The 25,556-nt window shown below is 40.0% G+C and overlaps 1 protein-coding gene across 2 annotated transcripts in view; it reads left to right on the forward strand.

Annotated features, from left to right (window-relative positions):
* taok1.S (TAO kinase 1 S homeolog) overlaps nt 1–25,556 on the forward strand; it is a 74,972-nt gene that overhangs the window by 26,403 nt on the left and 23,013 nt on the right. For both annotated transcript variants that reach the window (NM_001086009.1, XM_018248003.2), the window contains 5 exon segments: nt 6,953–7,177; nt 19,763–19,834; nt 23,725–23,826; nt 25,085–25,130; nt 25,252–25,348. In NM_001086009.1, coding sequence (NP_001079478.1) covers nt 7,046–7,177; nt 19,763–19,834; nt 23,725–23,826; nt 25,085–25,130; nt 25,252–25,348 — 449 coding nt within the window. In that variant the 5' untranslated portion in view covers nt 6,953–7,045.

Consider the following 25,556-nt stretch of genomic DNA (forward strand, 5'->3'; position numbering starts at 1 on the left):
TAGTTAGTATAGATATGGGTATATATCATTTATGTGAGCGTAGGGAGGGGTGTGTGTATGGGGCTGGGTTTTCATTTGGAGGGGTTGGACTTGATGGACTTTGTCTTTTTTTCAACCCAATTGACTCACCAGATACTGCGCTCCTGGTCGCCAGGTTTTAAAGTGGATAATTTTATTGAAAAATAAAAGTGTATACCTTCAGATTAACTTGGTCTTCAAACACACCTTTAATTTATCTTCTATAGATATATCAGCATGTCAGGCTCTGCTGGGTGTAAGTTCTTGAAGACTGCACTCCATGTTCCATAATCCTTTAGGATAGTGGCCTGCAAAAAGACTGATCTGATGTCTTCTGCTTCATGTTGTTTGTGTACTGACAGGCGCAGTATTAACGTGAAAATGTGAACATGTGCATTTTTGCTTCAAAATCCGCTGTGTGTGCACGGTTAGGATGGTGCTGTGTCTGTGCACACACAACATGGAACAGAAGACCCCAGATCTGCTTTTTTTCTGCACAGGCAGTGAAAACACTTTGGACCCTGGTCAGAGTATTGGGAGATGGGGACCAGAGTGCAGTGTATTAGTAATACTGATATGTTCCTATGTATAGAAAGGTGCCAGTGTCGCTTTAAAGGTATACTGTCATGGGAAAACATGTCTCCCCTCCCCCAAAATACATAATAGTTCTGCTCCAGCATACTTCTGCACTGAAATCTGATTTTCAAAAGAGAAAACAGATTTTTTTTTTTTATATTTAATTTTGAAATCTGACATGGGGCTAGACATATTGTCCGTTTTCCAGGTGCCTCCCGTCATGTGACTTGTGCTCTGATAAACTTCCATCACTCTTTACTGCTGTACTGCAAGTTGGAGTGAGATCACCTCCTCCCTTTCCCCCCAGCAGCCAAACAACAGAACAATGGTAAGGTAACTAGATAGCAGCTCCCTAAATCAAGATAACAGCTGCCTGGTAGAATAGAACTCGATAGTAAAATCCAGGTCCCACTGAGACACATTCCGTTACATCGAGTAGGAGAAACAACAGCCTGCCAGAAAGCAGTTCCATCCTAAAGTGCTGGCTCTTTCTGAAATCACATGACCAGGCAAAATGAGCTGAGATGCACCTACACACCAATATTACAACTAAATACACTTGTTGGTTCAGGAATGACATTTTATATTGTGGAGTGAATTATTTGCAGTGTAATTTAGAAATAAAAACTACACCATAAAATCATGACAGAATCCTTTGTTTATCTTAAGTAAAGATAAGCAATGGTGCAAAGTCATTCCTTACTCCGTACACATCTGCAAAATAAGGGTCAGGACACACGCTCAGGTTCGGGGAGATTAGTCGTCCATTAACAAACTGGCAACTAATCTCCTCAACTGCCTCCCCGAATCGGACCGTGTGCCCTCACCCTAAAATATCGTTCTAAACAAAGTCTTAGTTGTTACGTGTACGGCCACCTACAGACTGATGTGAAAGATGAACAGTATCTGGGTAACACATTGCAGCTTCATGTAAATAAAGCTTTATAAATAGCACATAGACACTAACCAGTTATATTAAAAAAAAAAAACTTGTCTATAAATTCTCCTCCATTGAGTCAAAACCTTCTGGCAGCAGTCAGGGGATTAATGTTATAAAAAGTTGGGTGAGGCTCGCTCCTAGAAACCATGAATAATTTCTATGGAATTATCTATATATTCAGCGCATAGTGATGCCCTGTGTGTAATAGGACTTATTCAGACTTGTGTATAATAAGGAATATTGTTCATCCTTGTTGTAGTCCAGTAAGCTGTATAAAAACACTGATGCATAATGCCGTTTTATTGTCAGAGAATGACTTTGTGATTCCTCGGATACTTTTATTGGAGAGTAATGTGTGCTTTGTTCCCTGTTATATCTGTGAATCCAAAAATGTTTGTTTATTTATAGTGATAAATACAAATCATGTTAACATTAAATAAACCAAATAAACTGGTTTTGCTTCCAACAATAATTCGATATTTCTTGGATCAAGTACAAGTTGTAGTTTTATAATTATGGAGATAGAGGAAATCATTTTACAAATTTCGGCTTATTTTATTATAATGGAGTCTATGAAAGGCAGCCTTTCCATTATTTGGAGCTTTCTGGATAACGGGTTCCTGTATAACTGATCCCCTACCTGTTGTATATTATGGATATTTTTGATCTGCTTGGATTCACTTAGCACTACCAATACTGTTTGTACCGTATTTGTCCAGGACGATGCACTATAATTTGCTGGCGTTTTATTCACTGGTATAACCAGACTTTTCCTCTATCAACTTCTCCTCTATCACTTTCCATTGAATCATTGTTGTACATGCACTTGGGTTTATTTAATGTTTACATGATTTTTTAGGTATGAAAATCCAAATTAAGGAAAGATCCCTTATCTGGAAAACCCCTGGATAATGGGTCCCATAACTATTTAGCATTAAACAAATGAGTTCTGCTTTTTGCTGTTACCGGTCCTTTAAAAATCAATTTGATTTCAGGCAGTGAATGATCCAGGTCGGAATTGAGCCAATCATTTGTTCGGCATTGATTTATTTGGTCTGAAGCCTCCCCCCCCCCTTTCACTCTAAACCCCGGATTTACATATGTACAAAGTGGTGAATTGTGGGATTTTAGCAGTCGCTCTGCAACAATGTCCTTTTTGTAAGAATCTGATGTTTCTTAAAAGATGGAAGAGCGTGACATAATCACTGTTCATACAAAGAACATTCCTTCACTTGCAATGAATGTTTAGTAGCCATTGGTTCGCTCCCTCTCCCCGTTTTCTTTTCAGTTTTCATCTTATTGTCTGGTTTTTTTTTCTTCTTGTCCTCATGAAGTCTTCTTCTTCTTTTTATACAAACAATCCTTGCTTTTATTGTTGTCTGATCAATAATCTAATTTGTCTGCCGCAAACAACATAATCATCAGGCACGGCGATGCTATATTGTTTTTCACAGTGTGGCCCCAAAGAGAAGACTTTATTAAGCACAATTTGTACCTTTATTTTCAGGGATGTTGCCAATAATCATGGAGACTAATTGAGGTATACAAATAACCAAAGCCCACAGTCCTCTAGTCAATACAACACATTGACAAAGTTACTCGAACTTTGGGATACCCGATATTTGGTCAGATGTTTGTACAATCTGATAGTAGATTTATATACTCAAATTGTACTGGGGAAATCTGCATGCATGGATCACTGGTTGGAAATAGGGGCCAGTGCAGTCATTGGTTGGAAATGGGTACTGTGCAGTCATTGGTTGATAACCCATCACCATTTTAAAAGGAAAATGTACCATGTTTTTAGAAAAAAAAGGAGGTGGTGGTTATGCTGTGTTCTTACAAGAAATTGGGCCTGTGCAGTCATTGGTTGGAAATGGGGGCCAGTGCAGTCATTGGTTGGAAATAGGGGCCAGTGCAGTCATTGGTTGGAAATGGGGGCCTGTGCAGTCATTGGTTGGAAATAGGGGCCTGTGCAGTCATTGGTTGGAAATGGGGGGCCAGTGCAGTCATTGGTTGGAAATGGGGGCCAGTGCAGTCATTGGTTGGAAATGGGGGCCAGTGCAGTCATTGGTTGGAAATGGGGGCCAGTGCAGTCATTGGTTGGAAATGGGGGCCAGTGCAGTCATTGGTTGGAAATGGGGGCCAGTGCAGTCATTGGTTGGAAATGGGGGCCAGTGCAGTCATTGGTTGGAAATAGGGGCCTCTTCAGTCATTGGTTGGAAATGGGGGCCAGTGCAGTCATTGGTTGGAAATGGGGCCTGTGCAGTCATTGGTTGGAAATGGGGGCCAGTGCAGTTATTGGTTGGAAATAGGGGCCTCTTCAGTCATTGATTGGAAATAGGGGCCTGTGCAGTCATTGGTTGATAACCCATCATCATTTAAAAGGAAAATGTACCATGTTTTTTAGAAAAAAAAGGTGGTGATGGTTCTGCTGTGTTCTTATAAATGTTCTAACATAAGAGCATGAGGTGGGGGGGGGGGGTTCTGCCTCAAAAGTCATATCGATCTGCATACCTGTATTTTTCACAATTTTTGTTTACTTTGATTAAATGATACACTTAAAATAAAACGTTAACCTCTTGGTCATATAATTATGGAATCTGACTGTAAAGGTTGGCTATACACGGGCTATTGGTTCGGCTCCTTCATACTGAGTGAGCCACTTATGAGCCCCTGTAGGGGCCCTGCTTGACCTCCTCACTGACAAATATCTGGTCACATAGAAGTCAAATTGCTATACTACAGAACCATATGTGTGACTGTGATCCATGGCTGTTTGGCAAAGTAATTGAAGCGGTAAACTGATGGTGTTTTGAATTGTTGGATAAAGATTTAATGACGATCAACAGAATTATCTGAACTTCTGATGTATTGCTTATCTACAAAGCAAGACCTGTCATGAACGATAGGAATGTTGTTTTTCATGCGAGCCCACGCTAATTATGTGAATAAGGATAAACAAGGTACAAAACTGCAGAAAAAGCCAGATTCCTTGGTGCAAAAATATGATTGTATGATTGTATTCTTCTAATGTGCCCCCAAAGCATGTATGCAGGGTGTCCCAGAATTACCCAAAGCAGGGACCTAAGTACAGGAATGGGATCCATTATCCAGAAAGCTCCAAATTATGGAAAGACTGTCTGCCTTAGACTCTATTATAATCAAATAATCCAATTTTTTAAAAATGATTTCCCTTTTCTCTGTAATAATAAAACAGTCTAAACTTGATCCCAACTAAGATATAATTAATCCTTATTGGAGGCAAAACAATGCTATTGTGTTTATTTAATAGAGTTAAAATTTCAAAAAACAACAAATATTTGCAAGATTTAAAGAAAAAATTCTGAGGGTTTACTTTTCCCTTTGCCGATCTTTTTCACAATTCCTCCACTGGATCATCAAGTCAAGATACAATTAAAGATCAGCGCCACAGGCTATGGAAGAAAACAAATAACAGAACCTAGTGCAACATTGTTAATATTCAGTGCAATCACCAAAGTGTTACAACACCAATCTGTGTGTGTCTTGAACCATAGAAAGTCTATGCACAGATTTTTTTGTGTTTTAATGTGCTGTAGTGATTTCTACAAGGTGCTGTCTCCAAAATAAAATTATAATTAGGTCAAACAAAGTGCTTTTAGTGCTTGCTTCAAAAGGTAAAAAAGGAATACCCTGGAGTTGATATTGATATGCTGTTTTGAAATCAGGAATCTTGTAAATTGCCAATCCCACCAGAGAGTGGAGAAGCACATGCTGATTTTTACTGATTGAAGAAAACACCATTGCGCCTCATTTTTAATTAATTTGACCTTTTGAAGCAAGCACTCAAAGCACTTTGTTTGACCTAATCATAATTTTATTTTGGAGATAGCATCTTGTAGAAATCACTACAGCACTTTAAAACACACACGAAAAATCTGTGCATAGACTTTCTATGGTTCAAGACACACATGACCAGGGGCAGCTGGGAAATTGACAATATGTCTAGCCCCATGTCAGATTTCAAAATTGAATATAAAAAAAAAATCTGTTTGCTCTTTTGAGAAATGGATTTCAGTGCAGAATTCTGCTGGAGTAGCACTATTAACTGATGTGTTTTGAAAAAAACATGTTTTCCGATGACTGGATCCCTTTAAGGTATGTAGATCCAAATTACAGAAAGATCTGTTGGGTCCCGAGCATTCTGGATAACCATTCCCATACCTGTATTCCCAAAAGCTCTAATTTTTCAATCTACATATTCAGCCAGTTATCACCTACTTAGATATTTTAACAGTTTGGGGTCAGAAAAGACCCCCATAGCTGTTTGTTCCTGAAGGCTCTAAATGGGAGCCGAGCCTCCACCAGACACTGAAGGTAAAACATTTTGGACAATGTCATTATATAGTGAATAAAGTACCCCCTATTGTAAAATATAAGGATATTATAAGTTACCGAGGAGTTTCATGACCATATAAAAGTACGAGGCTGAAGGCCGAGTGTTTTTATACAGGTCATGGAACTCCGAGGTGACTTCTAATATCCTCATATTTTGCAACTGGGGGTACTTTATTTATTATAATACACAAGATACAGTGAGTCATGTGACAGAAATGACATCACCGTTTATAACTGATGACATTGCTACTCACCGTTTATAACTGATGACATCAGAACTCACTGTTTATAAGGATATAATTTACAGGATATTCATGGCTTTTGTGTATTATATAGTGAATAAAGTACCCCCTTTTGTAAAATATAAGGATATTATAAGTTACCGAGGAGTTTCATGACCATATAAAAACACGAGGCCGAAGGCCGAGTGTTTTTATACAGGTCAGGAAACTCCGAGGTAACTTCTAATATCCTCATATTTTGCAACTGGGGGTACTTTATTTATTATAATACACAAGTTTCGGTGAGTCATGTGACAGAAATTACATCAGAACTCACCGTTTATAACTGATGACATCAGAACTCACCGTTTATAAGGATATAATTTACAGGATATTCATGGCTTTTGTGTATTATATAGGAAATAAAGTACCCCCTCTAACATCCTCATATTTTGCAACTGGGGGTACTTTATTTATTATAATACACAAGATTCAGTGAGTCGTGACAGAAATGACATCACCGTTTATAACTGATGACATCACTACTCACCGTTTATAACTGATGACATCACTACACACCATTTATAATGATATAATTTACAAGATTCATGGCTTGTGTGTATTATAAGGGGAATTTGTTCAATGTATTTAGATGCAAATGTGTCTTGAGCGTTAAATTCGATTGGTCTGTTTCTTAATCACGATACCCTTGCCCAAGTTGACTATTAGAACTTTGCAAACTTTGACTTTTTTTTTTTTTTTGCTGTTATTTGCCAGAATAAGTTTTATTCAGACATGTATCTGTCTCTTTCCGTAGCCCATGGTCAAGAAGCCACATTCACACAGATGAACCAGGCGTTGTGGCAGCACCGCAAGCCTAGATAGTTGGTCGGCAGACTGCTCAAGCAGGATGCCGTCAACAAGTCGAGCTGGAAGTCTGAAGGACCCAGATGTAGCGGAGCTTTTCTTCAGGGATGATCCGGAAAAACTTTTCTCTGATCTCCGGGAAATTGGACATGGAAGCTTTGGAGCAGTCTATTTTGTGAGTAATCGTGTTTCAGATTTTTGCTTTACAGGTGTGGTGCGGAAAAAGTAAGGATTCACCGACTCCAGGATTTGGTTCGGAATTTGGCCCTTTCCAGCAGGATTCAGATTCGGCCGAGTCCTTCCGCCCAGCCGAACCGAATCTTAATTTGCATATGCAAAATAGGGGCAGGCGGGAAATCGCGTGACACAAGTAAAAAATGGTTTTCCCCTCCCATCCCTAATTTGCATATGCAATAAGTATTCGGCTGAATCTTTTGCGAAGGATTCGGGCGAATCCAAAATAGTGGATTCGGTGCAACCCTACTAAAAAGCTTCAAATTACTATCTCCCATAGTCCATTTTAAGCAAATATTTTTTTAAAAAAATTTTTTCCTTTTTTTCTGTAATAATAAAACCTTGTACTTTATTGTAACTAAGCTGCATACGCCTATATTTGTGACAAAACAATACTTTTCGGATTATTTAGTGTTTAACTTTTCATGTTTTAATTATTCTTAAAGGGGTTGTTCACCTTCCAAACACATTTTTCAGTTCAGTTGTTTTCAGATTGTTCCCCAGAAATAAAAACTTTTTTTTTTTTTTTTCAATTACTTTCCATCTTTTATTTTTTACCGTTTCCCCAAAAGTTGAATGTTGGTGTCTCTGGTGTTTGCTACAATTAGTTGATCCATTTAGTTGACACATTTCTTAGCAGTATCTGCGGAATATTAGCAACTATTGTATCAATTCTCAGGGGCGTAACTACAGAGGAAGCAGACCCTGCGGCTGCAGGGGGGCCCAGGAGGTACAGGGGGCCCCATGAGGCTCTCATTGATGAGCAATTTGAACATATATTGGTAAAACAGGACAAACACTGGATATGTTGGGGGCCCTAAAATTAATTTGCTGTGGGGTCAAGCAACATCTAGTTACGCCACTGTCAATTCTAACAGCTGACTTTAGGGCAGAGACACAAGCTGCTATTTCGGGAAATTAGTCGCCCAGTGAAAAACTGTTTCTTCTTCGGGCGACTAATCTCCCCGAACTGCCTCCCTGCCAGCTAGAATGTAAATCGCCTGCATGATGGCACTAGGATCGCTTTGGCTTTCCGTACTCGCCTGAAGTTGCCTCGTGAGGCAACTTTTGGCGACTTCGGAAAATGAAGTGTTCAGAGTGCCATCCCGCTGGGGATTTAGATTCTAGCCGGCAGGGAGGCAGTTTGTGGAGATAAGTCGCCCGAAGAAGAAACGATTTTTCACTAGGCGACTAATTTCCCGAAATAGCAGCTTGTGTCTCTGCCCTTAATGAAACTCAGGGATTCTACTCAGCAGGGAAAAAGATGTATCAAATAAATGTATCCATTTAGAACAGTTAAAGTGTCGGCGACCCCCCCCTCCCAGAGCTGCTTAGAAGGTGAATAACTTTATACTTCAATATTAGAAAAACGGTCACAAATAGAAAATGTTTGCAAAAAGTCTTTATTTCTGGTGAACTATCGGAAAACAACTAAACTGGAAAAAGTTTTCGAAGATGAACAACCCTTTTAAGGTATTTGGATCCAACCTGAGGGAATAAACGCCATATCTGAAAACCACCAGGTCCAAAAAACTCTGGATAATAGATTCCATATATGTACTCCCTTTTAGGGATGCAACAAATCCACTATTTTGGATTTCGGGCGAACCCCCAAATCCTTCGCGAAAGATTCAGCGTATGCAAATTCCGTTCAGTTGGGCAGAAAAATTCAGCTGAATCCGAATCCTGCTGAAAAAGGCCGGATACCGATCCGAATCCTCGGTTCGGTGCATCCCTACTCCCTTTGCAAGTTTGTATGCAGCAGATGATACTAGGGCTCATTTATGTCCACAAGTGTTATTCCCGCAGTTCCCCTGCAGTTAGTAGCACATTAAACGTACTTGCAACAAAATCCACTCCACTTACCCATCAATAGGTGCAACACACTTGTGCCTGATGAATCAGATGCAGAAATAGTGGGCAAAAATAGGGCAACTGGGCTGAACATTGCACTTTGCTCACTGCACTTGTCGGAAATCAGCCCAACTAAATTGAGTTAAAGGCTTTGTTCACCTTTAAAGGGGTTGTTCACCTCTGATATAACTTTTAGTATGATTTTGAGAGTGATATTCTGAGACAAATTGCAATTGGTTTTCATTTTTTATTATTTGCCGTTTTGGAGTTATTTAGCTTTTTATTCAGCAGCTCTCCAGTTTGCTGTTTTGGCAAATGGGTTGCTACGGTCCACATTGCCCTAGCAACCATGCGCTGATTTGAATAACAGACTGGAATGTGAATAGGAGAGGCCTGAATAGAAAGATGTGGAATAAAAAGTAGCAATAACAATACATGTATAGCCTTACAGAGCATTTGTTTTTAGAAGGGGTCAGTGACCCCCATTTGAAAGCTGGAAAGAGTCAGAAGAAAAAGGCAAATTAAAAAACTATAAAAAATAAATAATAACCAATTTAAAAGTTGCTTGGCCATTCTATAACATACTAAAAGTTTTTTTTTTTTTTTTATTATTTGTGTTTTTGTTTAGCTTTTTATTCAGCAGCTCTCCAGTTTGCAGATTTGCTTCTGGTTGCTAGGGTCCAAATTCCCCTAGCAACCTTGCTTTGATTTAAATAAGAGACTGGAATATGAATAGGAGAGGCCTGAATAGAAAGATGAGGAATAAAAAGTACCAATAACAATATGTTAAGCCTTGCAGAGCATTTGTTTTTTAGATGGGGTCATTGACCCCCCCCAATTTGAAAACTGAAAGGGGTAAGAAGAAGGCAAAAATTATAACAATGAAGGCCAATTGAATCTCTTGTAGAGGTTTCTGCATTTGTTTTATATGGGTTTTACATGAAACAGAAATATTAAGCCTAGTTTATTCTGTCTGATATCTCAGTGCAGCCTGACTGTTCTTATTGTTTATCTGTAAACCCTGTTATCCAGAAAGCTCTGAATTAGGGAAGGCCATCTCCCACGGACTCCATTTTAATCAATTTATTCAAATTTTAAAAAATGATTCCTTGTACTTGATCCCAACCAAGATACAGGTATGAGGCCTGTTATCCAGAATGCTTGGGACCTGGGGTTTTCCAGATAACGGATCTTGCCATAATTTGGCTCTTCATGTCTATTAGAAAATTATTTAAACATGAAATAAACCCAATAGGCTGTTTTTGCTTCCAATAAGGATTAATTATATCTTAGTTGGGCTCAAGTACAAGTTACTGTTTTATTACAGAGGAAAAGGAAATCATTTGCAAAAATTTGGATTAATTATTATAACGGAGTATATGGGAGACGGGCTTTTCGTCATTCGAAAAAAACTTCTGGATAATGGGTTTCCAGATAACGCATCCCATACCAGTATAATGAATCCTCATTGAATGCAAAAAAAAAAAAAAAAAATATTGGATTTAATTAGTGTACCGGATTTTTATCAGTCTTAATGTATGGCGATCCAAATTACAGCAAGACTAGTTATCTGGACATCCCCAGGTCCTGAGCATTCTGGGTAACCTGTAAATGCTCAGGGTGGATTTGGACTGATTAAAGGAGAAATAAACCACCCCCATCAAGAAAATCCTCTACTTACTACCCTATGTAGTCCCCCTTCTCTGCTTCCCTCCCCCGTGTATAGTTAGTTAACCCTCAAATGGTCCCTAAGAGTTTGCTCACATAAGAGCAGCGGAGTCTTCTTCGGGTCCTCTACCGTCCTTTCGACAATTTCTGGCACTTTTGCCAGATGCACCGTTGCTATGAACCGGATAGGGATGCACCGAATCCAGGATTCGGTTCGGGATTTGGCCAGGATTCGGCCTTTTTCAGCAGGATTAGGATTTGCCCGAATCTTTTTTCCCGAATCTTTTTTCCTGTCTGAACCTAATCTGAATGCTAATTTGCATATGCAAATTAGGGACGGGGAGGGAAATTGCATGACTTTTTGTCACAAAACAAGGAAGTAAAAAATATTTCCCCTTCCCACCCCTAATTTGCATATTCAAATTAGGATTCGGTTCGTTATTCAGCCAAATCTTCCGCGAAGGATTCAGGGTTTCGGCCGAATCCAACATAGTGGATTTGGTACATCCCTACTAACTATGTGGAGGGAGAGGGAAGTAGGAAGGGCGGGATTACCTAGGGTAGTAGGTAGAGGATTTTTTAATTGGGGGTTTAGTACTCCTTTAAAGACCAAATTGTAAAAATAGTGGATTCGAGGGAATCCCTAGAACCGGAAGACTGCAGAAGATGAAGATCCGGAAGTTGGCGCCCATGAGCTCCGCTGCGTTTACTCTACACCGATACCTGAGCAAACTCTTAGGGGCAATTTCAGGGGTGACTAACTGTTAGGGATGCACTGAATCCAGGATTCAGTTCAGATTCTGCATTTTTCAGCAGGATTCGGCCGAATCCTTCTTCCCAGCCGAACTGAATCCAAATCCAAATTTGCGTATGCAAATTAGGATCCGGTTCGGTATTCGGCTGAATCTTTTGCGAAGGGGTCGGGGGTTCGGCCGAATCCAAAATAGTGGATTCGGTGCATCCCTACTACTAACTGTGTGGAAGGAGAAGGAAGTAGGGAGGGGGAGACTACCTAGGGTAGTAGGTAGGGGATTTTCTTATTGGGGGTTTTAGTTCTCCCTTAAAGGGATACTGTCATGAGAAAAAATGTTTTTTTCAAAATGAATCCGTTAATAGTGCTGCTCCAGCAGAATTCTGCACTGAAATCCATTTCTCAAAAGAGCAAACAGATTTCTTTATATTCAATTTTGAAATCTGACATGGGGCTAGACATATTGTCAATTTCCCAGCTGCCCCAAGTCATGTGTCTTTTGAGAAATGGATTTCAGTGCAGAATTCTGCTGGAGTAGCACTATTAACTGATTCATTTTGAAAAAAATGTTTTTTTCCCATGACAGTATCCCTTTAAAGACCAAATTGTACTGACCTTGGGCATATGAATGTCATGTAGTTAATTTAAAGGTGGACCGGCAGTTTAATATTTCTCTTTACAAAAAGCCCATGTTGTATTCGTTTTGCAATTTTCCTTATGAAACTGAACATTTTCAGCTGTAATGTGGCTGAAAAAAAAAGAAATTTAAAGTCACGTTCGTTCCCCCCCTTTTTTTATTTTTAAAGATCGCCATTTCCTGATATTCTTGTAACTAGGGTGTGTTTCTTACCTCTTGAAAAGGAGTCTGTTCATGTTAAAAAAACAAGCAAAGGTTGGGACAAGTGTATGTTTCATGTTATTTGCCTGGCGATTCTGTTAATGACATCACTGCAGCAAAAAGAGACGCTTTGTTTGGATCAAGTGGCAGATGGGAAATATGAAGCCTACAGGACTTTGTTAGATTAAAGCAAGACCCCAGTGGGGCAATATTTGATTGTTTAGGGCAGATTCGGGGAGATTAGTCGCCCAGCAGACTCAGGCTGCATTTGTCTACTGAGATTTCAATTGGGCATTAGCCAATGTGATTTCACTCTTCAGCGTCCACTTACTGTGAGTGTGAACAGAAATGATAGGGTAAATTGAAACCCTGACTTACTACTGCCGCTAACGTTTGGACTCGAGTGTGAGCTGATGTGACTCAACAACTGACATCACTGCACACTCATCCTACTTTTTGGCAGATAAAGTTATAATTTACAATTACTGTATATTGAGATTATTCAGTGAGTTTGTAATTAGCTCTAAGGGGAAATTTCCTTTAGATTAAGAGCAGTATGTAGCAGTTGGATTTCATTTAAGCATTCGTTTTTTTACATTTTATTATTTTTGTTGTTGCCCCCCCCCCCATGAATGCTATCATTCAAATATTTACTATTTAAGTTCCTATTCTGTAGGCCTTTTCAAAATGTAGGTTTGAAGTATAAACTAATAACTACCATACATTAAAAAAATCCAGATGACATGAAGATTGATTGTATGAGATTTTGTACCAGCCCAAGACCCTCGCAGCCCTTTAGTAGTAAAGATCTGTGTCTCTGAAGGTTCCCCCTGTAGCCCCCCATCTTCTTGTCTGCTGATTCTAGGCTGCTAATATACTCTGTCTGTGTGTGTTTGTCTGTGTTTCTGTCTGTCTGTGTGTCTGTGTGTGTGTGCGTTTGTCTGTGTTTCTGTGTGTGTGCGTCTGTATGCGTTTGTCTGTGTGTCTGTCTGTGTGTCTGTCTCTGTCTGTCTGTGTCTCTGTCTGTCTGTCTGTGTCTGTCTGTGTCTGTCTGTGTCTGTCTGTGTCTGTCTGTGTCTGTCTGTGTCTGTCTGTGTCTGTCTATGTGTGTGTGTCTGTCTATGTGTGTGTCTGTCTGTGTGTGTGTGTGTGTCTGTCTGTGTGTGTGTGTGTGTCTGTCTGTGTGTGTGTGTGTGTGTGGTGATGTGGGGGATTTTGTTAAACGTCAATAAATTCATCTATTATTATATCCGTGAGTGTTCTTGATACCAAAAGATTTGGCCGAATACCAATCAGAATCCTAATTTGCATATGCAAATTAGGGGTGGGTAGGGGAAAACATGTTTTTACCTTGTTTTGTCACAATTTCCCTCCCCACTTCTAATTTACATATGCAAATTAGAATTTGGTTTGGCCGGGTAGAAGGATTCAGCCGAATCCAAATCCTGCTGAAAAAGGCAGAACCCTGGCCGAATCCCAAACCGAATCCTGAATTCGGTACATCCCTGATATATGTCATAGTCCAAGGCTAATTAGTAATTAATCAGAATGAAATAATCAGCCCTTTAGCATCATCTTCTGTTATGACAGATGAACATGCGTTTCTGCTTGATGGTTGGTGAGGAGCTCTTAGCTGAACTTCTCCACAGCTGCCCACACTGAGCATGTGCAGTGCCACTGACACTCCTTACAAAATCCAAGATGAAGAGCTTCTGTGACAGTTTTGATTGTCAGAATCATTACTGTTGTAGAGATTCGGAAACTTGAGGCTGGTGCAGTTTGTTATACAAAACAGGCCATTTTTGCCTTGAATTGTTTTACAAAGGTGGCCATACACTATTAGATCCGGATGTGCCCACGAACGGCTGGGCGATATCGGGTGAATCCGAATGTTCGGCCCTTGGGGGCACCGACTGGTTGCAGGACCACATCAAGTAGCCTATACGGTCCTGGATCGTGGAAAAAAATCAAACTTGATCGATATCTGGACGAATTTTGGACCCGTCTGGAGCCCCCACACACGGGGAGATACGCTGCCGAATCGGTTTAAAGGACCAATACCGCCAGCTTTAATGTGCCCACCTTTAGTTCTTCTTTATGGATCTGTGCTCGGTTATTTGGATTAGGGAAGCGGCACATAGTGAAGACAATGGCCCCCATCTTTCTTGACACAAGGGGGTATCAGACACCCCCCCATTTTTTACTGCCCCAGTCAACAACAATCTCCTAATATCACTGAAATCATTATACTAGTGATATCCAAAATATTGTGCAGATTGGCGGCTTTCTTTACATTAGTTCTGTAGGATGCTATGAATGACCACTAGCCCTTCAATGGCAGCTTCTTAAGCAAGTGTACCATTTTTACCAGTGCAGCTTAATGGAACATTATATGAATAGAAACAACCCTAAATTATGTTACTGGCCCTTTAATGAGAGAAAACAAACTGTAGTGTGAGATCTTATTCACAAATGAACATTGCTCAAAGCAGTGGCTCGTGATTAGTTGTTACCAGGGGGCCAATGGAATGTGTTTGTAAGCAGACAAAAGTTTTGGCTGCATTCTCGAGTAGCGTTGCTACGTGTTGCTATGTTCTGCATCAGTTATTGTGCAGCTTGACACTTGGGAGTGGCAGTTGCTCAGCATCTGCTTATCACTAGCACCAGCTCACCACAATACAAGCTGTTGACGCAAACAATACTAAACTGATGTTAAATATCGAGCTGTGCAACAGGCTGCCGGCCTTGTTTTAAACGACCAGTAACAACAACATATTTTTTTTTTAAATTTTTGTTCGTATACTACGAAAACAACCCACCAAGACTAAATAAACGCTAAAATCGCACAGCCTTTATTAGGAAATAACTTACCGGACCTCTGCTTGCGCTCCTCTTCACAAAAGGCGTCCGTCGTGCGCCACTCAATTTCTCCTCCCTGGCTATCTCCTATAAGGAAGGCAGGGAGGAGAAATCGAGCGCCGCACGCCGGATCGCCTTTTCTGAAGAGGAGCGCAAGCAGAGTTTCGGTTATTTCTTAATAAAGGCTGTGCGATTTTAAAGTTTAATTTGTCTTGGTGTTTTTTTTTCGTGATATACAAACGAATTTTTTAAGTTTTTTTATCAAGCCACTGGTCCTTTAAGTAAAGGTCACATAACAAAATACATTTAGTACATATATCGGATCCGTTATATGGTAACCAGTTATCCAGATACATTACAGGAAGGTCATCTCCCATGGACTCCATTTTAATCATATCATTTCAAATTTTTAGGGATGCACCGAATCCACTATTTTGGATTGGCCAAACCCCCGAATCCTTTGCAAAAGATTAGGCCGAATACAGAAGGGAACCCAAATCCTAATTTGCCTATGCAAATTAGGGTTAAAAAGGGGAAAACATTTTTCACCTTGTTTTGTGACAAAAAGTCACGTGATTTCCCTCTCCCGCCCCTCATTTGAATATGCAAATTAGCATTCAGATTCGGTTCAGCCTGGCAGAAAGATTCGGCCGAATCCGAATCCTGCTTGAAAAGGCCGAATCCTGGATTCGGTGCATCCCTACAAATTTTAGAACATTTATTTGTTTTTCTCTGTAATTATAAAACAATGCCTTGTACTTGATCCCAACTAAGTCCTTATTGGATGCAAGCCAATCATATTGGAGGCAAACCAATCATATTAAGTGTATTTAAATGTTCTCACGATTTTCTGAAAACCGACAAAATCCGGACAGACAGCAAAATTTATTGTGCTGGAAAAGATAAAATGATTTTAAAAATCCGAATCGTACAAATTTTTTTCGGATTCGTCCGTGAAAACTGAGACATTTTCAGATTATCGACTGAAAACCCTGAAATTTTTGGATTATTGTACAAAAACCCAGCGCAGATCAGGATTTCTTCCATCTGCCCTTGTCTTCTGCATGAACTCGGCAGGTCTGGGATGGATCACTTTTTTACTCTTGACTCTTAACACCATCGGGGTTTAATAAATCACAAACAATTTGGGTTTTTTTCCTACGAAAAAATAGTGTTTTCCCCTTTTAAAGTCTGATCAGTAAAAAAAAAAAAAAATCGAAATTTAATAAATGACTCCCTTAAAGTTTGGAGATCCAGATTACAGAAAGCCCCTTAATCTGAAAAACCTGAGCATTCTGGATAATTGAAGTGTCCTCGTTATTTCAAATTGATCTGTCTGTCCTTGTAAGTACTCCATGTTAATGAATTCTTTGCAATTAAGTCAGTGTTTAGTGCTCTGTGTAGCTTCAGTTTTACCTAATTAGTTTACTGTTAATAACTGTACCTGACCTTTTATTGGTACCTCGCAAGAATAAGGGACTTGCCGGACCATAGATGTAAAGCTGTAATTTAGTTCACTTGCATTGAGAGAAGTTATGCCCAATTAACGAACTACAATGCTTGCTACTGATTTTACCCTTTTGATCTCTGCAGTGATGCAACTTTTTTCTTTTCACGTTTAAAATATCTCGGCTACGTGCAAGATTTCAAGATGTTTTTCTACAGTGTTGTACAAGACGGGACGAGGGCACGCAGGGCTGCTTTTTCTCTTCAAGGGGTGCTTCTCCTGCAAACACTTTTTTTTCCAGTTCACCAGAATTAAAGGCTTTTCTTTTTTCAATTACTCTCTATTTTCTATTTGTGACTGTTTTTCTAATGTTGAAGTCTAAATTAAAAATTTTCCCTTTCTAAGGGTAAGGGCATATCTGGAGATTCGGGGCGATTTAGTCGCCTCTTCTTAGGGACGACTAGTCTCCCCGAATGCCTTCCCCCTGTTTTGTGCCCAGGGCCAGAACTAGGGGTAGGCAGAAGAGGCACCTGCCTAGAGCGCAACGAAAGTGGGGCGCTGGGCAGGTACCTGACTTTTGCCTACCCCTAGTCCATGTTCGCTGCTCCTCCCACTCCTCCAGCGCTCCTCCCCGCCTCCCTCCCCTCAAGCGCTTTACCCCATCTCCCCAGTCACTTTCCCCGCCTCCTTCCCTTCCCCTCAGTCACTTTCCCTGCCTCTCACCACTCCCCTCGGTCGGTCGCTTTGCTCTGCCTCCAGCGCTGTGACACTCTCTCCTCCGGCGTTGTGCGCACAATGGTTTCAGGAGCGCGCACGTCCGCTCGAGCGATCGACGAGGGGAGCACGGAGGAGATCGTGGAGGGGAGCATGTTGGGGAGCGCGGTGGCCACCCGGGTCGCCTAGGGCGCCCGGTTGGCTTGGCCCGCCACTGCTTTTGCCGGCTATAATGTAAAGTCGCCTGCGGCATGGCACACTTCGTGTTCCGAAGTTGCCTCACGAGGAAACTTCGGGCAACTTCAGAATACGAAGCGCCGCATGTGCCATGCCGCAGGCGACTTTTCATTATAGCCGGCGTAAGACAGAGATTAGTCGCCGAAAATAAGAGGCCATAAATCGCAAGGCGACTAAATCTCCCCGAATCACCAGGTTTGCCCTTACCCTAAAGCGGCTCTGGGAGGGGTGGGGGTCGCCGACTCTCTAACTGTTCTAAATTGATACATCTCTTATCTTTGTCCCTGCTGAGCAGAATCCTTGAGTTTCATTACAGGCAGTTGTTAGAATTGATACAATAGTTGCTGATATTCCCACAGATACTGCTGAGAAATGGATCAACTAATTGTATCACCTAACTGTAGCAAATTGTAACAGTTCAGATGCTCCTGGAGCTGCCAGACTGAAACCCCAGAGACAAGAACATTAAAGGGGTTGTTGTTTTCAGATAGATCACCAGAAATAACGACTTTTTCCAATTATTTTCTATTTGTCACAGTTTTTCCAATATTGAAGTGTAAAGTGTCTTTTTTCACTTTCTAAAGCAGCTCTGGGAGGGGGGTCGCCGACCCTGTAAACTGTTCTAAATTGATACATTTAGTTGATACATTTCTTTGTCCCTGCTGAGCAGAATCCCTGAGTTTCATTACAGGCAGCTGTTAGACTTGATACAATAGTTACTAATACTCCGGAGATACTGCTGAGAAATCGATCTGAGAATTTCGCAGAACAAACAGAACTATTTAGATTTTAAGCAACTTCAGATGAGAGCAACATATTCTATTTTCATTTACACTCCGTTGAAGTTCTGAAAAAGCATTCGAGCCAGTAAGAACACACAGGTTTTAGTAGAAATGTAATTGTATGCAGGGCAATTCCGAGCAGTTTCACGCCCGAGCATCTCTAACTTGTCAGAGAACAAAACTCTCAGAACTTATTTTTTACATGTATTTATTCCATAGGAAGGAGTTGCAGCAATTTTAAGTGTTTGGACATCTACCCATCAAGCTCAAAAATGCACGGTCCATATCTATATTGGTCAACAATAATAAAATATATATATATATATATATATATATATATATATATATATATATATATATATATATATATATATATATATATATATATATATATATATATCCTGGAAGCTACTATATATATAAAAGTAAATACACATAAATGGTACATACTGACCCTCAAAAAATCCACTTTGCGCGTTTCGCACCCTCTGTTACTTGTCACTAGTCATAAGTGTCTTCACTAGTGTCTCTTGGTTGTCGGGTGGTCCCTCACTCCAATTGTATCAGGGTTCTATACAACAGAGTCAGTGGCACCGTCCAAGCCACAATATATCCAAGGTAAAAGTAAAGTTCACATGCGCAGGGGCGTAACTATAGAGGAAGCAGACCCGGCAATTGCAGGGGGGCCCAGGAGTGTAGGGGGCCCAGTGAAACCCTAATTAATGAGCAATTTTAATATATCTTGGTAAAATAGGCCAACTTATAAATATTTGGGGGCCCTAAATTGAATTTGCTATGGGGCCCAGTAACAACTAGTTACGCCACTGCACATGCGATTCAGTGTATTTTATTTAAACACAACATGTTTCGGACAGACATGTCCTTCATCGGGTGCTAGCACCTGATGAAGGACATGTCTGTCCGAAACAGGTTGTGTTTAAATAAAATACACTGAATCGCATGTGGTTCTCCAGAGTGATCTTCACTAGTGTCACATACATTGCAGAATTTAAAGCCAGGGTAATCCCACCCTCTTCTAGTCCAGTCAATCACTAATTTTGGCTCCACCCCCATCTCGTTAGGGTTACATTTTTATAGGGTACTTGTATTGTTACTACCATCATATGTATTGTATATAAAGTTAATGCAGTACATGCTGTCCATATAAGTCTTTGAACCACTTCTTTAATTATTAGTCAGAAAGGCTAACAGAATCCTGACAATGCTCTTACCAATGCTCATCGCTATTGCCCACTACATTATGGGTATGACTGGAGAGTGGTAAAGTGACCCTAAGAGGGTATGATCAATATACCTCCGTAATGAAACAGATAATTATAAAACATCATATTAAATACCCTGTCTTTCTTTTTCAGGCACATGATGCTCGCACTAGTGAAGTGGTTGCCATCAAGAAAATGTCCTATAGTGGGAAGCAGTCCAATGAGGTGAGTACCCCTTTATTCTTTCTTCATAGACAATGATAGAATATGTGACTTCATGGATCCCAGATGTAAAGGATGTGGTTTGTGTCCATAGCCATCGTTTGGGAAAGGTAAACCTGATTTTCCTCAGTTTGCTTATATTCCAAAAAATTGCCATTATACAGAAAAGTGTAAGAAAAACAGTTTGGGGAAAACCATATGCAAACAAAGTAAGGTAGTGAAGGAAAGTGAAAAGACGCAGACATTCATGTGTCACACTTACACTTCTCATACACATGACACAAAGCAAATTGTAGCCAAGGCTGGATTTACATTTCATTTTGCTATAAATTGTGTTTGTTGCTTCAAGAATTGCTTTGGCCAATCCCTGAGCTATATCCATTATTACAATACTGCTTGGGTAATGGTGATGTGTAGGTTGGGCAGGTTTTGGTCAAAATTTGGCAAACCATTGCAGGTTAGGGTTGGGTGCGGGTCGGACTTGGGAAGTGCAGTCCTCCTCTACTCCCAAAGATTCTCTGTCCTGGAACCAGAGGTTCTCATAGAAGTAGTGTACAGAGAAAGACAATGCGAGTACAGTTTGGGTAGGGGTCCTACAATGGCAATATTCTGTGGCTTAAAGGAATAGTAACAAATGAGTTATTACAATTATAGTTTATATAAACAAGCTGCTGTGTAGCCATGGGGGCAGCCATTCAAGCACAGGACACACAGTAGATAACAGATAAGTACTACTATAGTTTATATAAACAAGCTGCTGTGTAGCCATGGGGGCAGCCATTCAAGCACAGGATACACCGTAGATAACAGATAAGTACTACTATAGTTTATATAAACAAGCTGCTGTGTAGCCATGGGGGCCGCCATTCAAGCACAGGATACACAGTAGATAACAGATAAGTACTACTATAGTCTTTATAAACAAATGAGCAATAATCCCAGTCATACCAAAAGGTCCTAAGTCATACCATAAGGCCATTAAAGCTTATCGGCCAACACACCTAGGGATTTTTTTATTTTGTAAGTCTCCCATTTATTTTACTGGCTGTCATTGTTTTCTATTTTCAAACTCCAGTATTTCTGCCACTCACCTAGGGCAAGAAAATAGACACCGTTCCATGAACTTACGAGGAAGTAAAGCATAAAAAGACTTTAGCACATTCCAGCACATTCCAGCAATTTGATTTTTTTTTTCGTATAAGAGGCAGTAGGGCATGTTACTGGATAACTTTGTGTCGGATGGTGGGAAGTAGGGTGGAAAGCAACTCATTTCGGTGGTCTGATGTAAAAGGTGTAACTACGGGTATAGAAAACCGTTATCCACGATAGCTCAGAGTTATAGGAAGGCCGTCTCCCATAGACTCCATTTTAAGCAAATAATTGACATTTTCAAAAATGTCCTTTTCCTCTGTAATAATAAACAGTACCTTGTACTTGCTCCCAGCTTGGTGGAGGCAAATTGATTTGATTGGGTTTATTTGATATTTAAGCGTTTTTTTAGTAGAACTATTATATAGAGACCTAAATTACATGAAGGCACCTAATCTGGAAAACACCAAGTCCGGAGCATTCTGTATTGAAGCTCAGATTCGGTCTGTTATGTATGTTACCTGTTAACCAGGTTGAGCTCAGTCCTGAGGTTTAGTGGTTAACAAGTATAACATTAGGTTTATACCTCAATTAGTTCTAGGTACTGCATACTATGAGAGTGCCATCTTGTGGGTAAGACTGGGAGTGCAGCTATACATGATTAAAGGGGAACTCCAGGTTCCAAACCAAAATTTGATAGAGGATAACATAACACAGAAACCCCTAATATACCCATCACAGTTACCTGTTTCTTCAAAAAGTCTAAATAAATGGCATTTTCTATGCTAAAATTTGGCAGTTTAACAGTTCTTCTCTTTCTGCATCATTTGAAATCCTGGCAGGGAAGGAGGGACTAAACACTGTTGTTATAAATTGTAACAACTTCTCCCCAGCTTACAGACAGCATGCAGGAACTACATAACCCACAATGCATTGCACTGGGATGTTCCTTTCCTTATTGAAATCACATGTGCAGGGAATTGTGGGGTTTGAGGATACAGGCTGAGGACAGATGGCTGTTGATACAAAGTAACAGTAGTCAGACAGCTCAGCAAAGTAGTCCGACAGATCAGCAGGAGAGCAGGGGGTTGGGCTTAGGGAACTGTCAGAATCCATTAAAAATCATGAAAAGTCTGAATATTTTTTTACTTAATGTATATTGCAAAGTTGCTTGAAATTAGTTTTACTTTTCAAAAAGCTTAAGTTATGTTTTTGTGGAGTTTCTCTTTTAAGATAAATATTGTGTCTGTTTTTATAAAAACAAAAATGTGCTGAATAACTCTTAAGGACCTTACATCTGTGGCTTGTTCACCCAGGTTATTTATTCTTATTGTGGTTTGGGTGTACACAGGGCAGGTTTAGATGGACTGGGTAGAGAAACCAGGGTGATATTTTTGGATAGGTAACTATAAAAACGAATTTAAAGGGTATATCAAAAACAAAAAGTGCAGGTCTGCTGTACACCAGGAAACATACCAAAATATATAAAGTTCTCTCTCTCTTTGAGGGCAGTGCATATGGGGAGTTTTATCTCTGTTTTTGTTGGGTGAAATGCAAAAATCGATATTCAGCCAAATTGTTGCTTATACTTAATCCTGACACAACATTAGGATAGACTGGAATGGTCACAGCCTTCAGATTTGCTAGATACCAACGATCAGATTTGAAGATCCTATAAAACGATACTGTTCAAAGGGCCATTGTAAACAAAATCTCTGGCCCATACTGTGTTTCCATTTCCACTTATTAGCAGGAGTGTGAACACCATAGATTAATGCAATATGGAAGTGTCACAAGCAGAATTGACCCATTGATATCACCCGAAAATACGATCTTGAGGATCACACATAATGTAACACATAACATTGCTATGATTGTGAAGTGGCAATTCATTTCTTTATTTTTTTTTATCTTTACTTTACTTACTTATGTGACTTCATCTGTGTCTTTAAGGGTTCAACAAGCACACGGGCAGATTCAGGGAGATTGTCGCCTGGCGACTAATCGCCTCTTCTGCGGGGCGACAATCTCCCCGAACTGCCTGCTATAATGACAAAACGCCAGCGACAATGCACTCGCGGCACTTAGATTTCCGAAGTCGCCCGAAATTGCCTCACGTGTGCTTAAACTCTAAGGGTCAGGGCACACAGGCAGATTCAGGGAGATTAGTAGCCCGGCAACAAATCTACATTTCTTCGGGGCGACTCATCTTCCCGAACTGTCTCCCTTGCCGGCTTAAATGTAAATCGCCTGCGATTCGTTTTCAGAAGTCGCCCAAAGTTTCCTCGTGAGGCTACTTGGAAAATAGAAGCACTCCGAGTGCGATCCCGCCGGCAATTTAGATTCTAGCCAGCAGGGGAGGCAGTTCGGGGTGATTAATTTCCAAAAATAAGTTGAGGTTTGGCGACTACTCTCCCCGAATCTGCCTGTGTGCCCTGACCCTTACAGTACAAAATTGTCCTCTAATTTTTTCCTATAACAAACAAGGGAAAGTTGTGCTCACCACTAGTTTTTAAAACCATTAGGCGGGGGTGCAATGAGGGTGTGACCACAAAATACATATAGTCAAATACAAGAGTCCTCTGCACTCAACCCATTATCAATATATTTAAGACAGAGACATTTTGTGCTACTGCTACTGAAAAATGCCTTACCCTTTAAACAACACAGGGATTGTTTGTCCATATATTGCAATATATGATAATGGGTTGAGTGCTGAGGACTCTTGTAATTCTCAAATTTTTTCCTTCCTAGCAACTTTTGTATGTGGATTTTATTTATTTTTTTTATTTTTATTTTTTTAGAAATGGCAGGATATCATCAAAGAAGTGAAGTTTCTACAAAGGATACAGCACCCCAACAGTATAGAGTACAAAGGCTGCTATTTAAGGGAGCACACGGCATGGGTAAGAGACGTTTCATCTCACTGCTGCTTAAATGAGTATAAATGAGTAACTATACCTCTGTCTATATACATTATTGATATGAGGGAACTAAAATGCTTAGGGTTAATTATGGCTTGAGAACAGCAAAGTAGGACTTTGTATATGGGGGAATGAGCAAAATTGTATTTCTGCGCACCCCCAGCACATGTAAATGGCAATATTTATAATCTTGTATATTGAAACTCTTAAAGGACCAATAACAGCAAAAAATGTGTTAGTATGCTACGAAAAAAAGACCAACACATATTAAACTTTAAAGTCACTAAATCTCTAAGAAATAACTTACCGAAACTCTGTTTGCGCTCCTCTTCAGAAAAGGCGATCGGCGATCCATCATGCGGCGCTCCATTTCTCCTCCCTGCCTTCCTTATAGGAGATAGCCAGGGAAGAGCAATTGAGCGCCGATAATAAAGACTTTAAAGATTTTAAAGGGATCCTGTCATCGGAAAACATGTTTTTTTTCAAAACACATCAGTTAATAGTGCTGCTCCAGCAGAAATCTTCAATGAAATCCATTTTCTCAAAAGAGCAAACAGATTTTTTTCAATTTTAAAATCTGACATGGGGCTAGACATATTGTCAATTTCCCAGCTGCCCCTGGTCATGTGACTTGTGCCTGCACTTCAGGAGAGAAATGCTTTCTGGCAGGCTGCTGTTTTTCCTTCTCAATGTAACTGAATGTGTCTCAGTGGGACATGGGTTTTACTATTGAGTGTTGTTCTTAGATCTACCAGGCAGCTGTTATCTTGTGTTAGGGAGCTGCTATCTGGTTACCTTCCCATTGTTCTGTTGTTAAACTGCTGGGGGGGAAGGGAGGGGGGTGATATCAGTCCAACTTGCAGTACAGCAGTAAAGAGTGATTGAAGTTTATCAGAGCACAAGTCACATGACTGGGGGCACCTTGGAAACTGACAATATGTCTAGCCCCATGTCAGATTTCAAAATTGAATATAAAAAAAATCTGTTTGCTCTTTTGAGAAATGGATTTCAGTGCAGAATTCTGTTGGAGCAGCACTATTAACTGATTCATTTTGAAAAAAAAACATTTTTCCCATGACAGTATCCCTTTAATATGTGCTGGTTTTCGTAGCATACTAACAATTTTTTTAAAAAATTTTTTTTGCTGTTACTGGTCCTTTAAGCAGTATACATATGACCCAATACATTTAAAATGTTATACAGTGCGTTAATGCTCTATTTACCTTTTTTTCCTCCCCAGCTGGTCATGGAGTATTGCCTAGGATCTGCATCAGACTTACTAGAAGGTAATGTGGTCTTTATGTTTATGGGGTTGAGCAGTTGCCAGGTGGTGTGTGTTTTTTTTGAAAGCACAAATGGCGTATATTTCATGGTGCATGATATATCCTTTTATGTTTTTTGTTGCAGTACATAAAAAGCCATTGCAAGAAATAGAAATAGCAGCGATCACCCATGGGGCATTGCAGGGATTAGCTTATTTGCATTCTCATAATTTGATCCATAGGTAAGTGCATAACTGCTCATAACGTTGTGCATTAGAAAATGAAGATGGACGTCTGTAGTATATAAATGTGTATTTTAGGCCTATTTCAGCTGTTTCTCTTTGACATTTATTGGTGTACGAACAAGGGTATTCGAAGAGAAGACTTTATTCGTCTGTGCTACTGTTTAAAATACGTTTTAAAAAAATGTTTAAATCTCTTTCTAGACCG

Source organism: Xenopus laevis, chromosome 2S (genome assembly GCF_017654675.1).
Source record: "Xenopus laevis strain J_2021 chromosome 2S, Xenopus_laevis_v10.1, whole genome shotgun sequence".
NCBI classification, from domain to species: Eukaryota; Metazoa; Chordata; class Amphibia; order Anura; family Pipidae; genus Xenopus; species Xenopus laevis.